The sequence below is a fragment of the Vulpes vulpes genome, chromosome 3 (assembly GCF_048418805.1).
Source record: "Vulpes vulpes isolate BD-2025 chromosome 3, VulVul3, whole genome shotgun sequence".
In the NCBI taxonomy this organism is placed as follows: Eukaryota; Metazoa; Chordata; class Mammalia; order Carnivora; family Canidae; genus Vulpes; species Vulpes vulpes.
In genome coordinates this window covers 38,181,662-38,197,637 of record NC_132782.1, presented here as the reverse complement: position 1 = coordinate 38,197,637, position 15,976 = coordinate 38,181,662, and the positions used below count along the sequence as shown (strand labels likewise).

The 15,976-nt window shown below is 43.6% G+C and overlaps 1 protein-coding gene across 15 annotated transcripts in view; it reads right to left on the bottom strand.

Moving 5' to 3' along the window:
- PLD1 (phospholipase D1) overlaps positions 1-15,976 on the bottom strand; it is a 205,714-nt gene that overhangs the window by 99,182 nt on the left and 90,556 nt on the right. For all 15 annotated transcript variants that reach the window (XM_072752219.1, XM_072752217.1, XM_072752223.1 and 12 more), the window contains exons 8-11: positions 15,282-15,374; positions 5,164-5,316; positions 3,946-4,095; positions 2,991-3,074 (exon numbers count right to left, since the gene is read on the bottom strand). In XM_072752219.1, the coding sequence (XP_072608320.1) occupies positions 2,991-3,074; positions 3,946-4,095; positions 5,164-5,316; positions 15,282-15,374 (480 nt within the window). The remainder of the gene's footprint in view (positions 1-2,990; positions 3,075-3,945; positions 4,096-5,163; positions 5,317-15,281; positions 15,375-15,976) is intronic.

Genomic DNA, 15,976 nt, shown 5'->3' with positions numbered 1-15,976 from the left:
GACCTGGGATCGAATCCCACGTCAGGCTCCCAGTGCATGGAGCCTGCTTCTCCCTCTGCCTGTGTCTCTGCCTCTCTCTCTCTCTCTGTGACTATCATAAATAAATTTTAAAAAATTAAAAAAAATAAGTTATTGTCAGTGTTACTCTGTGCCTTAGAAGCCACTTGCCCCAAGTCTATAATAGTTAGGTCCCTGAGGTGGTCCGAGCAAAGACCCTCCCCATTTCTCTCCTGCACGACAACGATAGCTTGCCAAGTGGGCTCTACAACCAGTGCTTAATTTCTCTTCTACACTATTACCAGAATGATCCCTTTTAGAAAACAAATCTGACTGAAATCCCCACTCTTACAAATTGTCAGGGGTTCCCAGTGTTCACAGCACTAAGTGCAAACTCCTTAGCAGATCCCCCAGTGCCCTTCACGATTTCCCCCTGACCCATCTTTTCAGTGCCATCTCCACTTGCCATCCCCAAGGATGCTAGGCTTCAGCTATCCACAATCTCTACCCGCCTCCCAGCTGCTGTGCACTCTCACACTTCTATGGCTTGGTCCTGGCTAACCCTCTGCTGAAAACATTCATCTGTCTTCATCTGGTCAGCTCCATCCACCAAGCCCAAGGCCAGCCTTCTTTTTCAAGATGCTTCCACAGTGCCTGTAGGCTCAAGCATCGCCCCTCCTCAGGGCTCCTCCTTCTGCTCTCTTTATCCTTGTCATTCACTTTTACCCCCAATCTGTTATTCTCCATAGGACTTCCTGACTCTCTCTTGTTCCAGGGTAGGGGCTGCCTCTCAGTCATCTTCATCATAGAGGGGGTGCTCACTAAAAAGCGCCAGAATGGGACGCCTGGGTGGCTCAGAGGTTGAGCATCTGCCTTCGGCTCAGGGCGTGAGCCCACGGTCCTAGCATCGAGCCCTACATTGGACTCCCTGCATGGAGCCTGCTTCTCCCTCTGCCTATGTCTCTGCCTGCCTTTCTCTCTGTGTCTCTCATGAATAAATAAATAAAATCATAAATAAATAAAATAATAAAGAAAGCAAGCCAGCCAGCAGCCAGCCAGAATGAATGACTAAATAAACAAGTGAATGGATGGGTGGTTAAATGAATTAAGGAACCAGGAGGTCCTGTGTTCTCATTTCACCACATCCACCTTTGCTTGCATACTGATTATTTTATAAACCTATTAGTACAATTTTCACTTAAGCATATGAGATCTCTTGAATTAGATTAGAAGCTTCTAAAGGACAAGTGCATCTTCTAACTATGCTTTGCACTCTCTCAGATCCAGACATACTAGTATTGCTTAAGTTTCTGAATGCCCTCTTTTGCAATACAGCACTTGCATGACAAGAATTTTCACTTGTTATGAGGGAAGTTACAATGAAGGTTTCATTTCAAAGGGAGTGTGATAATAAGATGTTATCCTAGACAGTTATGGAAAAGAAATAACCTGATTTATTTTCTTTCCAATAGCAGAAAACAGTCAGCGTCCCATCTCTTTAGATGTTTAAATGAGAGCCTGTATTGTAGTGTTCACAACCTTCAAAAAAGATATTATTTTCTTGCATAAGGCATGAAAACATGGGCTCAGTGAAAAAACTACCTTCAGTATCTCTCATGTCTTCATCAAACTTTCAGAAATATTATCTAAAGGAATGTAGTACTATATTAAGTTTGAATTTATTCTCATAGGTGTTTATAAAGTATTCAACCAAAGATATAGGTCCTAAGTATGAAACTTTCTTTTATTCCTGGTCATTGAGTGAAAAGACAAAAATGACAATACAGGCCAAGATTTAGCTCTTCCACACACAAGAGGATAAATAGCTTCACAGACATGCTGACCATCACACATCTTATCTATCCACCCTAGATCAAAGATTCTCAACCAAGAGGGACTCTGCCCTTCAGGGGATATTTGACAATGTCTGAAGACACTCTCACAACCAGGAGCTTGCTACTGGCATCTAGTAGGTAAAAGCCAGACATGTTGACGGTGCTAAACATCCCACAATGCACAGAACAACCACCCATAACAAAGAATTATCTGGCTCAAAATGTCAATAGTGCCAAGGTTGGGAAAGTATTTTCTAGAATTACAGATTTCCATATCACTAAGGCAAAACAGAAGAGAATGAGTTCATATTCCTAATTACTCTCCCCATTCCCCAAAATCTAGAATTAAGAGGAAATAAATTATGATGATATTTTCACAGTTTATATGTAAGATAGCATTTGAAAGGAAACAAAATAGGCAGAAAAAAGGAACATTTTAACAACCAAATTCTTGGAAGGAAAACACATTTCAGACACATTCATTTCCACTGTAGTCAATTTTGGCATCTGTAATTGGTTTTAACTATCCAGGCAGATGGATAATTGGAACTAAAGTCAAACTATAAAGCCTATAACAACTCCACGAGTACAATTTCCCAATAGCTAAATGAGTTCTGAGCATGGGATTTCCAGTGGCTCTGATAAGCATTGTAACTCTCATGGCTATTTGTAAAGGGGGACAAAAAGTTGAAATCTGATATATCTTCAAAAAAAGTTGACCAGGCCTAATCACTCCATAATAAGCAAATGGAATTATTCCAGCTTCAAAGGAACAATTCAGAAGTATATTCACTGGACCCAGTAGCTGAAAGACCAAATGAAGAAGGTACCTAAGGAAGATTGTTTTCTATCGCTCTTAAAACAGTATTAGCATTGCAAAATAACCTTTACCAAGATGAATATTTGGGTTTCTATTTCCAAATGGGAAGATAAAAACAAAACTATTTAAGCTAAATATTTTAATGATATATTTGGAGGGCAAGTTTTTTGAAAAGACTTTTCACTGAAGGCTATTTTAGTTAATTGGTTGAGACTTTGGCCAAACTATCTATGGGTACTGCTGGGTCTCGTAATGTATGATTCTGGAACACCGCAGTGCGGTTTTACATTTCTAATTGTAGAGAGCTCCTAACAAAATCCCCATGTATAAATACTAACCACCAATCCGTGATAAAAATCTCTTCTTCTGCTTCTTCCATAGCATTTGCCACATCTTCAAAATACCCTTTGGCATTAACGTACCTGAAAGATAAGTTTTTTGTTTCATTTATTTATTTATTTGTACATATCTTATGGCAAAGTAAAAGATGGAAGCCACTGCCTGAGTCTCTACAAAGCCATCAGTTTACTTTGTATAACCGAAGACCAAGGATTGCAAACACTATCATCCGTCTGGTATGCAGGAAGCCCAGTAAGTAGACAGAAGCTAGTAACCGGATTCTGCTGAGGGAACAACAAATTGGTCTCATCCTCACATGAGTCAGATACATTCTCTCATCCTGTTGAACTCACATCGTTGTCCTTCTGAGACTGAAAACTGATCAGTTTCCAAACCATGGGTAGAAAAACATGCAAAGCATTTTATCTAAGAGGAATAGCCAGCAAGTAAATTCTCGTTCTTAAAAAAATTATGGCTAATATTTTTTTTTTAAAGATTTTATTTATTTATTCATGAGAGACACAGAGAGAGAGAGAGAGGCAGAGACACAGGCAGAGGGAGAAGCAGGCTCCATGCAGGGAGCCCAACGAGGGACTCGATTCCAAGATCCCAGGATCACGCCCTGAGCCGAAGGTTCAACTACTGAGCCACCCAGGCGTCCCAATTATGGCTAATAACTTAAATACACATTCCATCATTAAAAATGTATGAAGTTAGCTTTTAAAATCAAACTTCAAAGTCTAAAGCTAGTTACCTAAAGCTCACTGTAAAATCTTAACTACAAAAATTGGAAAATGAATCTCTGCTCAGGTAGTCTTATAAAGAAAGGCCCTTGTCAAGGGTAATGCATAATATGTCTCCACGGCTCCAAATACTGATTCCAGATAAATTTAGGCCCACTATAATATTAGATACTAGGACTACCTCCACAGTCTTAGAGCAAAACGATCTTACCATTTAGCTAAAGTATTCTCTTGGACAGCAGCATATGACCCAAATCGATGGTCTTTGAGAAAGTTGGTGCCATGTTTCTGGATGAATTCCTCTATAGCTCCTCCCCACCACCGAGCATGCCTATAGCTGTTGCACTTTAAAATAAGTGTCCTTCCAAGAAAAGCAAAATGTGGAAAAGAATGATCACTCCGTGTTCTGTCTCTTTCAATAAATTTAACAATAAAACATGTGCCATTTTGTTTTTGTAGTACAGCAAGTATAGGTTGAAGACTTTAAGCAAAGAGCATCTTATTTATATCAAAAAAAGCAGACTTCTGAACATTTTGGGCAGGATTTTAAACTATATTGAATATGGCAAAAATACATTTTCAGATTATTTACTCATTCACTCATGCTAACGTGCATAAAGGTACTTACTACGACTAGTACTGTACGAGCTGTGAGGGGGATAATCTTAAACCTTCTAGTGTCAGAGAAGATCTGGAAGTTCAGCATCTCTTTACACACATACATGCACAGACACACACAAACCACACACCAATGTGTATTAGGGTGTGTGTGGGTGTATGTCAATGTGTGGAAGAAATATACATATATTTGTATACATAAGGCTAAACTTTGTAGAGCCAAATGTGTGTATATAGAGAAAAAGACATACACAGTCTTCCAGAAAGAAACATTTATCAACACACACACACTTGCTAACAAAATCCATAGTAAATGGGCAGTTGAATATCCGTTCAAGATATTTTTCTTAAAATCTATGTGTAAAGAGAACTTTTGTAAACCAAATCACTATTTATGTGTTTCTCTTAAAGGATATCAATTTATAAAGTAAAATTTTATCTTTTAAAAATGTGAAACAATCACTCCTTAATTTGTTTGGTAAAATGGTATTACTGAGTAATTAATTTTGTTAATAGGCATACATTTTGTTAAAACAGGCATAAATCAACCCATGGGATTGTTCATTCTGACTGTTGCACACTGGATATACTATAGTCAAAAAAATATACACCTGATCTTAGCCAAAGGCTGAGAAGTGATATATACTTAAAAATATATAGAAAGAAAAGTCATTTCATTATTTTTTATTGAAGATGAGTTCTAAATAACAATTTTCTAACAGTTAAATTATTCTACTTCCTTCTTCACTTAAAGTTGGGAGAAACTCTTTGGTTTTGAGATAAATTGTGTCAAAATATTTGAAATTTCTACCTTGAAAGATTATCAATTCGGAGTCCATATTTTGTCTCAGTCTCCTTCTTCCCGACCTTAATTTTGAATTCTTTATCTACCAGCAGGACAAAGGCAATGGCACCGCTGTCTGGTTTCATATAGAGTAAAAATGAATCTTTCACTATCAACCACCTGTAGGAAGGGAATAAATATTTTTAGAGTTGTATTGAATCACTGAAAAAAAAGAGCAAATTATGTCAAGTAAGCACTCTAGCAGACCATAGATATGATTTTATTTTTTACACATGGGATTTGTTTTGTTTTTTAAAAGTCACTTTGCAAGAACGACCACAAAAAAAAAAACTAATAAGTCTATTATGTTTTTCTAAGCACCAAGCAATTCAAAGTAATTCATTAGCTCTGTAAACACTAATGACATAACCTGGGAGGATGCCCCTGCTATGGGCAGGTAGCACTTGCATGTACAGCAGGAGCCTCAGCTTTTGGAAGAATGGAAATGCACTGGAAAAACGTCTGCTAAGATAAACCATTATAAAAGAGGCAAATAAGTCTCTCGAGAGATAAAAATCCTGCTTTCAAAACAACCCAGTAAGCATCTAAGACTCTACATATTCTGTTTTTTATTTCAAATTGTAGGTTTAAGGACTATTGATAAATGATGTGGTCTCTCAAAAGCATCTATGTATTCAACTCAATATATATTTAAGAGTCTCATAATGGAAAAATACAGTGATAAGCTGGGAGTTAGTAAGGGGGGAAAAAGAGCACAGAGGAGGGGCTCCAGGGTGGCTCAGCAGTTGAGCGTCTGCCTCTGGCTCAGGGCGTGACCCCGGGGTGCTGGGATCGAGTCCCACATCGGGCTCCCTGCAGGGAGCCTGCTTGTCCCTCTGCCTGTGTCTCTGCCTCTCTCTGTCTCTCTCATGAATAAATAAATAAAACCTTAAAAAAAGGAAGAAAGAAAGAAACAGCACAGAGGTAAAAGAGACATGCTCTCCAAGGAGCTTATGAGGCTAGTGGGGCACAAAGAAGGTGCTAGAAACTGAAAAGGTGATGGGTCTAAGAGGGAGTCCTTAGTTCTGACTAGAGAAAGAGCTAGAAGCACTCTCCCAAACAGGTGGATCTGAGCGAGGCCAGAAAGATCCTATCAAATAAAGCCCAAAGCAGGGAGCCCGAGGCCTGCATCCCGCACGGAGGGAAGAGCTGGCAAAGGCACTGCGGTGTGGAAACAATTGCTGCACGTGTTGGGAGAAAGTCTTGTATGGCCAGCGTCTCAGGGAGTATAGTAAGGAAAAATGGGCAAAAGCCACACTGCGGACAGTGTGAATGAAGGCCATGCTCAGGAGGCTGATTTCATAGCATGGGACCAGTTTCCTAAACTTGCTTTGCCATCAGAAGCTCTTGAGATGCTTGTTTAAAAAAAAAAATAGTAGGGTAGCCCTGGTGGTGCAGCGGTTTAGTGCCACCTGCAGCCCAGGGCATGATCCTGAAGACCTGGGATCGAGTCCCACATCAGGCTCCCTGCATGGAGCCTGCTTCTCCCTCTGCCTGTGTCTCTGCCTCTCTCTCTATCATAAATAAATAAATAAATATTTTAAAAAATAATAAAAAATAATAGTTTCCCAGGCCCCACAGCTGATTCATTATTTTTATTTTATTTTATTGAAGTTTGATTTGCCAACATATAACACCAGGTGCTCATCCATCAAGTGTCCTCCTCAGAGCCCGTCACCCACTCACCCCATCCCCCTGCCCACCTCCTCTTCCACAACCCTTTGTTTCCCAGAGTTAGAAGCCTCTCATGGTTTGTCTCCCTCTCTAATTTTTCCCACTCATTTTTCCTCCTTTCCCTTATGGTCTCTTTCACTATTTCTTATATTCTCCGTATGAGTGAAACCATATGACGAGTGTCCTTCTCCGACTGACTGACTTCACTCAGCATGATACCCTAACCATCTGTGTTTTTAACAAAAACACCAGGATGGTTATTAAATTAGAGAATCCTCATGCCCCAGCAAGGGAGAGGATGAGACTATCATGGTAGCTGTGTTTTAGAAAGAAAGGTATGAATGATAAAGAGGGATATAGTGGGGCAGGCTCGCAAGCTACAACAATAATAAAGAACAACTCTTCTTATACTTTACCGTGAATAAGCCTCACATGGGTATCCTGTTAAAATGCAAAATCTGTGGCTAGTACCAGAAGGATAAGGAATAACAAGTGCTGGGGAGAATGTGGAGGAAAGGGAACCCTGGCCCACTGTTGGTGGGAACATAGATTGGTGCAGCCACCTTGAGGAACAGTATGGCAGTTCCTCAAAAATATAGAGATAGAAATACCAAATCATCCAGCATTTCTACTTCTGGATACTTGCCTGAAAGAAAAACAAAAAACAAAAAAAAACCTCACTAATTTGAAGAGATGTATGCACTCCTATGTTTATTGCAACATTACTTACAACAACTGAGATAAGGAAGTAACTTATTGATGAATGGATAGAGAAAATGGTGGAGTATTACTCAACCATTAAAAAAAGATCTTGCCATTTGCAACAACATGATGGACCTAGAGAGGGTATTATGCTAAGTGATATAAGTCAGACAGAGAAAGGCAAGTACCGTATGACTTCATATTTATGTGGAATCTAAAGACAAAAAAGCCAACCAACCAAACGAAACAAAACAGAAAGAGACTCATACATGTAGAGTTACCAGAGCAGGGAGGAGTGGGAGGATGGGCAAAATAGGTGAAGGGATTTAAGAGGTACAAACTTGCAGTTGTAAAATAAAGAAATCACAGGGATGCAAAGTATAGCATAGGGAGCACAGTCAATATTTTAATAACTTTGCATGGTGACAGGTGGTAACTCTATGTATCATGGTGAGCATTTTATAATGTACATGAGTGCGGAGGCACAGTGTTATACACCTGACACTAACATAACGTTGTATGCCAGCTATACGTCAGTGAAATATGATAGTAATAAAATAAATAATAAAAGTAAAGTGCAGATTCTGATTCAGTAGGTCTGGGGCAAGGCCCGACATTACGCGTTTCTAATAAGCTCAAGGGCGATGTCCATGCTAGGACGACATTTGAGCAGTAAGGATGTAGATGACGGGCATGACAAGGGCAGTGGGACGAGCGAAAGTATGGGATTGATTTAAAATGAACACAAATGGGGATGCCTGGGTGGCTCAGTGGTTGAGCATCTGCTTTTGGCCCAGGGCGTTGATCTTGGAGACCCGGGATGGAGTCCCACATCAGGCTCCCTGCATGGAGCCTGCTTCTCCCTCGGCCTGTGTCTCTGTCTCTGCCCCTGCCTCTTTCTCTCCTCTCAGGAATAAATCAATAAAATCTTTAAAAATAATAAATAAAATGAACACAAATGGCAACGGTGCCATGCTGCATATAACACCATATAATCACATTTACTGGCAACTATGTAGTGATCAATCAGTTCGTAACTGAATAAAACAACAAGGGGCATATCATATTCAATATCACACAAAGTAAAGCACATTCTAGAACAGGAAAGGAAAACAGTAAGGAGGTTCAAAAATCTAAAGACAGAAATACTAAATGCTCCAACATTTCTGTGAATACGTTCACAAGGTAAGGAATATGGTAAATGTAACATGGGAAGCCGGCACCTAAAAAAAAAAATCTATGATACAGTGTCACCAAAATTGCTAACCACATGGCAATTTAGGGGCTTCATAATTGGGGGTTTACTACAGACAAATCTATGTTGGTTTCTACCTAGTTTCTTGTATTTTTAATGTTCTTTTTTTTTTAAGATTTTTTTAATTTATTCATGAGAGAGAGAGAGAGAGAGAGAGAGGCAGACACAGGCAGAGGCAGAAGCAGGCTCCATGCAGGGAGCCTGACGTGGGACTCGATCCCAGGTCCCCAGGATCACACTGGGGTGTGAAGGTGGGCTGAAGGTGGTGCTAAACCACTGAGCCACCCGGGCTGCCCTCCACCTAGTTTCATTTCATTCATTTGTCTTTCAATATATAGGCCAGCTCCTTCCTAAAAAAAGGGGATGGGATCAAAAGAAAAAAAAAAAGGGATGGGATCGCTTTAGTTAGTTATGTCCTCACTAACAGTAAAGGCCATACATGTGATAACGGTGAACAAAGGGAAAAACAGTAAGGTCACAGAAAGCAAACACCTAACCACAATATCAACATAATTAGGGCAATGCCAAGCTTCCTGGTTTTTCTTACCCAACAAATACATTAAAGAAATCAAAAGGTGTCTCCCCCTAAAAAAATTAAATTCCGAAGGAAGTTTCCTATTTGGGACCCAATGGAAGGCACCTGAGTAGAATAACGGGTAAGATTCTCAATAATTGTCGATAAGTGCAGGAATTACACATTTTGTAAGAATTCTCACGACGGCGCTCAAGGCGCAGGATGCCCAGGCGGGGGGGTCGAGGCCCGGGTGTGAGGCAGCTGCGGAGCTGCCCGTCGGCAGGAGTCAACCAAGGCCAGGGCACGGCCAGACCGGTGCCTGCCCGGGCTCCTTCTCCCGGCCGGGCCCTGCTGCGCCCCCGTGCCCTCCGCAGCTGCCCGCTCGTGAACCTGGGGGCCTGCACGTGGAGCACACCGCACGCACTGGAGCCAGCTGTCCCCAGGGGCACCGGCTCCCGTGGCTGGCATTACACAGCACATCTCAGAGATGCTTCTAAGAGCGGAGGCTGGTGGCACAACCATCGGGACCAGGGCTGGAAAACATGTCCCTGGGACCAGGCCACAGGGACTATGGTGCAGGTACGCCTTCCGCGGGGAGCCCCGGTGCAGGAGGCCTGCGATGTTGGCGGTGTCCTCCTGCAGAAGTGGGTGCTTTAGGGGCAGCCCGGGGGGCTCAGCGGTGTAGGGCCGCCTTCAGCCCAGGGCGTGATCCTGGAGATCCAGGATCGAGTCCCACACTGGGCTCCCTGCATGGGGCCTGCTTCTCCCTCTGCCTGTCTCTGTGTCTCTCTCTCTCTCTCTCTCATGAATAAATAAATAAAATATTTAAAAAAAAAAAAAAAGAAACAGGTACTTTTCTCAATCTGCTCAGAGGCCAGGTGATCAACACCTTGTTTAGCAATGGCAAGGAGACGGCTGGGGGTCCCGGCAGGCCAGAGCACCGGTCAGCACTGGGGGTACCCTAAGTGCCCTCCTCCCCTGCCCCTCTGAGATGCGGCGCCTGCAAATACAGAAGAGCGTAGTAGTAACAGCTGCATTTTTTAAGTGGGCTCCATGCCCAACGCGGGGCTCGAACTCATGACCCTGAGATCAAGACCCGAGCTGAGATCAAGGGTGGGACGCTTAACCGACCGAGCCACCCAGGCAACCCCTGTGACAGCTGGATTTTTGAAAAAGCTGAATGCAAAAGACAACTTGAGTTTTGATAATGAATTCCTCTTATTAGTCATCCAGACATCAGTGTAAATGGACTCGTGGTGCTTTTCTATAAAGCTCTTCTTGATTATACCATTCCTGAAACTCCTCTGATTTCTTTCATTTTCTCTCTTTTGTCAATAGATTTTTTTTTTTTTTTTATGTAACAAGAGGCCACTCGCCAAGAGAGGAACGGGTGACCAGTCTTCGGGAAGCCAGCGGCAGCTGCTCGGGGAGCAAAGCGCGTCCCTACGAGTCGCCCTCCCTGGGGTCCAGTTCCAGCTCTGCGTGAGCCCGGGGACACGGCTGGAGGGGGCTCCCCCCCTGGAATGAGCGACCCACTCACCCGTGCTTGTGAGAAATCAGGGGGCTGATGCACGTACGTTGCTCAGCACTGTGCCTCGCGCCAGGAACAGGCCCTTTCACAGACATTCTTGCTCTCAGGCAGGTGAGGTTCTAGTCTGTTCTAACAAGCGCCTCCTGCCCGTGCCACTCCTTGCTCTGGCGCTGAAATGCAGACAGCCCCGGAGCCAGGCTTCTGGGCCTCACCCCTGCCCTTCTCTCTCCCCACCCACGCCCGGCTGTCCTCACACCTGCCAAGGTGCTTCTTCTTCGGGCTTCTACGTCGGCTAGTCCTCTGCCTAGAAATTATTTTGTCCAGAAGCTCCCATGGGCCTTTCCTGCTCCTGTGCTCTCCGCCTAAACATTCCTGCGCAGGGAGGCCCTGACCCCACCCACCGCTCCCTTTAGCTTCCTGCCCTGACCTGGAACCATCTGTCTGCTTGTTCTTATTGTCTGTAGCATTCTGGGTATGGCTCAGAGTTCAGCAAAATAAATGCTACACTTATTTCTTAAAATCCATACATCTCCTTGGACGTTACTGGAGATGAGAAACTTCTCGTCCAGTCCACTACCAGATGCAGATATGCCGCATGAGCAGATGTTTTTTTTATGTTTTTTTTTTTTTTTTAAGATTTCATTTATTTATCCATGAGAGACACACACACAGAGAGAGGCAGAGACACAGGCAGAGGGAGAAGCAGGCTCCATGCAGGGAGCCTGACGCGGGACTCGACCCCGGGTCTCCAGGATCACACCCTGGACCGAAGGTGGCGCTAAACCGCTGAGCCACCAGGGCTGCCCATGAGCAGATGTTTTAAATTGTGAGAAGAAATGGTTTCCGTGTTTGTCTTTTGTTTTTTATTTTTCTTTTTACTTGTCCCCGAGACCAGGTCACTGTGAGACGCACCGAAAGCTCAGTTGGCCCCTGTGCGTGATCTCGGTGCGTCGAGGTAGCAAGCATGAGAAAGCGATCGGATGCTTGAGCACGGATACGAACACAAAAAAGAGCGAGTGACCAATGTGTCCTCCTTAAAAGCAACTCCTATTCGGATACCAATAGTTTCTGCCCTGAGGAAACTTCTAGACTAACGCCGTCAGCAGCAGCTTGCCGCTTTCTCTGGTACTGCTACTTTGGAACGCGCCCACGTAGCTCGGGAAATACCTCTTGAGGGGAACCAAGGCTTCAACCTTTGTGGAAAGATCCGCACAATTGTAAAACGACGACACGCTTCATTCCAGGGAGGATCGGATCTTTTTGGGTTGCCCTGGTAGAGGCTGGATTTAATCCGAAGCTTAAGGTGCGAGGGAGCTCAGCTGTTTGATTTAACCACGTCTGGGGATCCCTGGGTGGCTCAGTGGTTTAGGGCCCGCCTTCGGCCCTGAGTGTGACCCTGGAGACCCGGGATCCAGTCCCACGTCGGGCTCCCTGCCTGGAGCCTGCTTCTCCCTCTGCCTGTGTCTCTGCCTCTCTCTCTCTCTCTCTCATGAATAAATAAATAAAATCTTAAAAAGAAAAAAAAAAAAAACCACATCTGGCCCCGTCTTTGGCGGCTGCCCCTTGCAGGGAGCCTAACCGCTGGCTGCAGTCCCTTGACCCCGCGCCCAGGTCCCCTCTCCAGCCTCAAGGCCTTCCCGTCCCTTCAGAGCTGCGGCCTCCCCCCCTCCACTCCCTGTCGCTTCCCGGAGGGCAGGGGTCTTGCCTCCTTGTCACAGGCGCTGGAGCACAGCCGGCGACACTAGGCCCCGGTCAGCGTGCGGGGACCAGACCACGGCGGCCTTCGCTTGGGCAGAGGTCCCCGGCTGGGTTGGCCCCCAAGTCTGCTCTGAGACCAGGGTGTGAGTAAAGGAGGCATGTCGGGGGTGCAGAGGGAGGTTGGGAGCCCTGGCAGGGGGGCACGGGGGGCGGAGCAGGGCGCGAGGCCTCAAGGACGCCTTGGTCTGCAGGCATCCCACTGTGCGGGCCCGAGCCGGTGCAGGGCTGGTGGGGGCATCACCCCCCCGCCCGGGGCTGGGCAAGACTCGCAGGTGCTGCCTTCCGAAAGCCTGGGCTGAGCCCAGCGGCCACCTTAACCAAAGCTGAAGTCAGGGCAGGAGTGCTCCGCAGGACCCCGCACCGGAGCCCGCTGAGCGCTAAGTTACAGCATTCTGTCTGAAGACAAATTTTTTTTAAGATTTTTTATTTATTCCTGAAAGACACAGAGAGAGACAGAGACAGAGACCCAGGCAGAGGGAAAAGCAGGCTCCATGCAGGGAGCCCGATGTGGGACTCGATCCCAGGACCCCAGGATCACACCCGGGGCCCAAGGCAGGTGCTCAACCACCGAGCCACCCAGGGATCCTGAAGACAAATATTTTCTAGTGCATTACTTCCTTTTTTTTTTTTTTAATTTTAGCAAAACTGTTTTACAGGAACTCAGAAATTTTTTATTTTCTCCAGTCTAATCTCTTGATCTTTTCCTTGTAATTTCTTCTATCCTTTGATTTTTTTTTCAATTTCGTTTATTTATTCATGAGAGACACAGGCAGAGGGAGAAGCAGGCTCCCTGTGGGGGTCCCAATGCGGGACTCGATCCCAGGACCCCGGGACCATGCCCTGAGCCCAAGGCAGACGCTCAACCACTGAGCCACCCAGGCGCCCCTTCTACTATCCTTTTAAAATCGAGAAAATAAGAGCTTGACTTAATGGTATGATTTGCTGGTAGTGTGTCTTAAATATGTTTAAAGTTAAGTCTTAGTTTTAGAGTTTTGATGCATATATATATATATTTTTTAAGGTTTTATTTTTATTTATCTAAGAGAAAGACAGAGACTATTATCTCCAGAACATTGTGATAAATGCTTTGAGGACACAAACAAGAATCAAATGAGAACACTGGTCCACAGGAGTCTGGTTGGGTAGGACACAGGATATGAATTAAAGTTCTCTGTCTGGGGCACTTGGGTGGCTCAGTGGTTGAGCGTCTGCCTTCAGCTCAGGTTGTGATCCTGGGGTCCTGGGATCGAGTCCCGCATCGGGCTCCCTGCAGGGAGCCTGCTTCTCCCTCTACCTGTGTCTTTGCCTCCCTCTCTGTGTGTCTCTCATGAATAAATAAAATCTTTTAAAAAAAAATAATGTTCTCTGTCTATATCACACATCAGAATATACATCCTTACAAATGTTAAGTCTAAAATCATGATCCCTGAAATCTGATCAATTCTTTTATCTTTTAGCTTATTTTTTTAAGTGTAGAGTTCAGTGGTTTTTAGGATATTCCTAAAGCTGTGCACCATCACCACTAATACCTAATTTCAGAATGTCGTCACCACCCAGAAGAAACCCCATGTCCATTTAGCAGTAACTCTCATTCTCCTTTCCTCCCAGCCCCTGGAGACCACTCATCTACTCTGTCTCTATCGATTTGTCTATTCTTGGACATTTCATACAAATGAAATCTTATAAAATGTGGCCTTTTGTGTCTGGCTTTTTTTTTTTTTTTCACTTAGCATGTTATGGAGATTCATTCAGGAAACAGCAGGAATTAGTATTTCAATTTTTTTTGTTTGTTTTCATTAAAAATTTCTAAACATTGTATTCACATACTGTAGAACTCACCTTTTAAAAGTGTATAATTCAGTGGTTTGCAATATATTTAAAAAGTTGTACAACCAGACAGCTCCATCGACCCAGAAGGAAACCCCATTCCCATTAATCTTCACTCTTTTTATGGCCAAATAATATTCCACTGTACACATATACCACATTCTGTTTAACCGTTCATCAAATCATGGACATTTGGGAGGTTCATACTTTTTGGCTATTTGAACAATGCTGCTGGTGAAAGCATCTTCCACCAATTGTGATGCAGACATATTTTTTCAATTCTTTGGGATAAATACCTAGAGTTACCAAATGCCCGGTAAACCCACTTCCTGTGTTTAACATTTTGAGGAATTGCTGCACCATTTTCTAGGGTGGCTGCACCATTTTACATTTCTACCAACAATCTAGGAGCGTTCCAATTTCTCTACATCCTTGTTAACACTTGTTACTGTGTCTTTTTCATGACAGCCATCCTAGTGGCTGTGAAGTTGGACCCCGCTGTGGTTTTGATTTGCAATCCCTGAACGCCTAGTGATACTGAGACATCTATCTGTGCTTATTGGTCATCTGTATAAGTTCTTCGGCTGACCAGTTTTTGAGTTTATTTTTACTTATAAAATAAATTTGGCACACTCTGCCTACAAGCCCCAGGTTGAGTTAGAATATTTAAATGGGTGCTGAAACCTGGGACTTAAGATAATTTAAAATTTGTTCTGCTGTAACTTTCAAAGGATATATAATGGATTCGTAATTGAAAACCAGCATGTGAAATTCCCCAAACATCCAGTTTATTAAAACAAACACACAAAATGGCAAAGTCCTACCTTTTGGACCAGCGGTAGCAGGCTCTTCCCTGACCACAGCAATTCAAGCCTGGTATCCTGTGTCCCCCGGATCTTTTCATTATCATACCTTCTCTAAAAGAGACATCAAGTTAACCCAACATCTTCAGATTTCCAATTCACACTTAGCTGATACAGCCTCACCACTTGGACTAAATAAACGGTTTCCTTCTCACATCACTTCTTCTCCTTCCTTTTTCACTCTCAAATAGCTCAATATGGAATTCACTAGGCTGGATACTCTAGCTGCTGATCTCTAAAAGCAACTGGTCAGCAAAATTCTCTTGCACACAGTGCAGGACCTTAGGCATTCTGGCTTCTGGCTCCAAATGCTGAGTGTACCCTCCAGTCATTGGGACAAGCTGAAAAAGACCCCAGACATCACCAAAGACCTGCCCAGGGATGGTTCAGCTGCTGTCAACACCATTGGAGGTACCTGCCCGAAGGTTTCCAAATACTCATCCTTTTACCTACAGTTCTAGGACCGAGTCATACCAAAGGAACAAGGCACACTTATTAGAGCTTTGGAAAGAGAAATATCTTACTTTTGAGGGATATGACAAGAAACAACAACACGAATGGCTTAACCAAAGAAAAAAATTAAAACTACTACTAATAATGTTCTTTACTAAAGCTCTTGATAACATCAAGCTCTCGTATTATTGAAGGAAAAATAA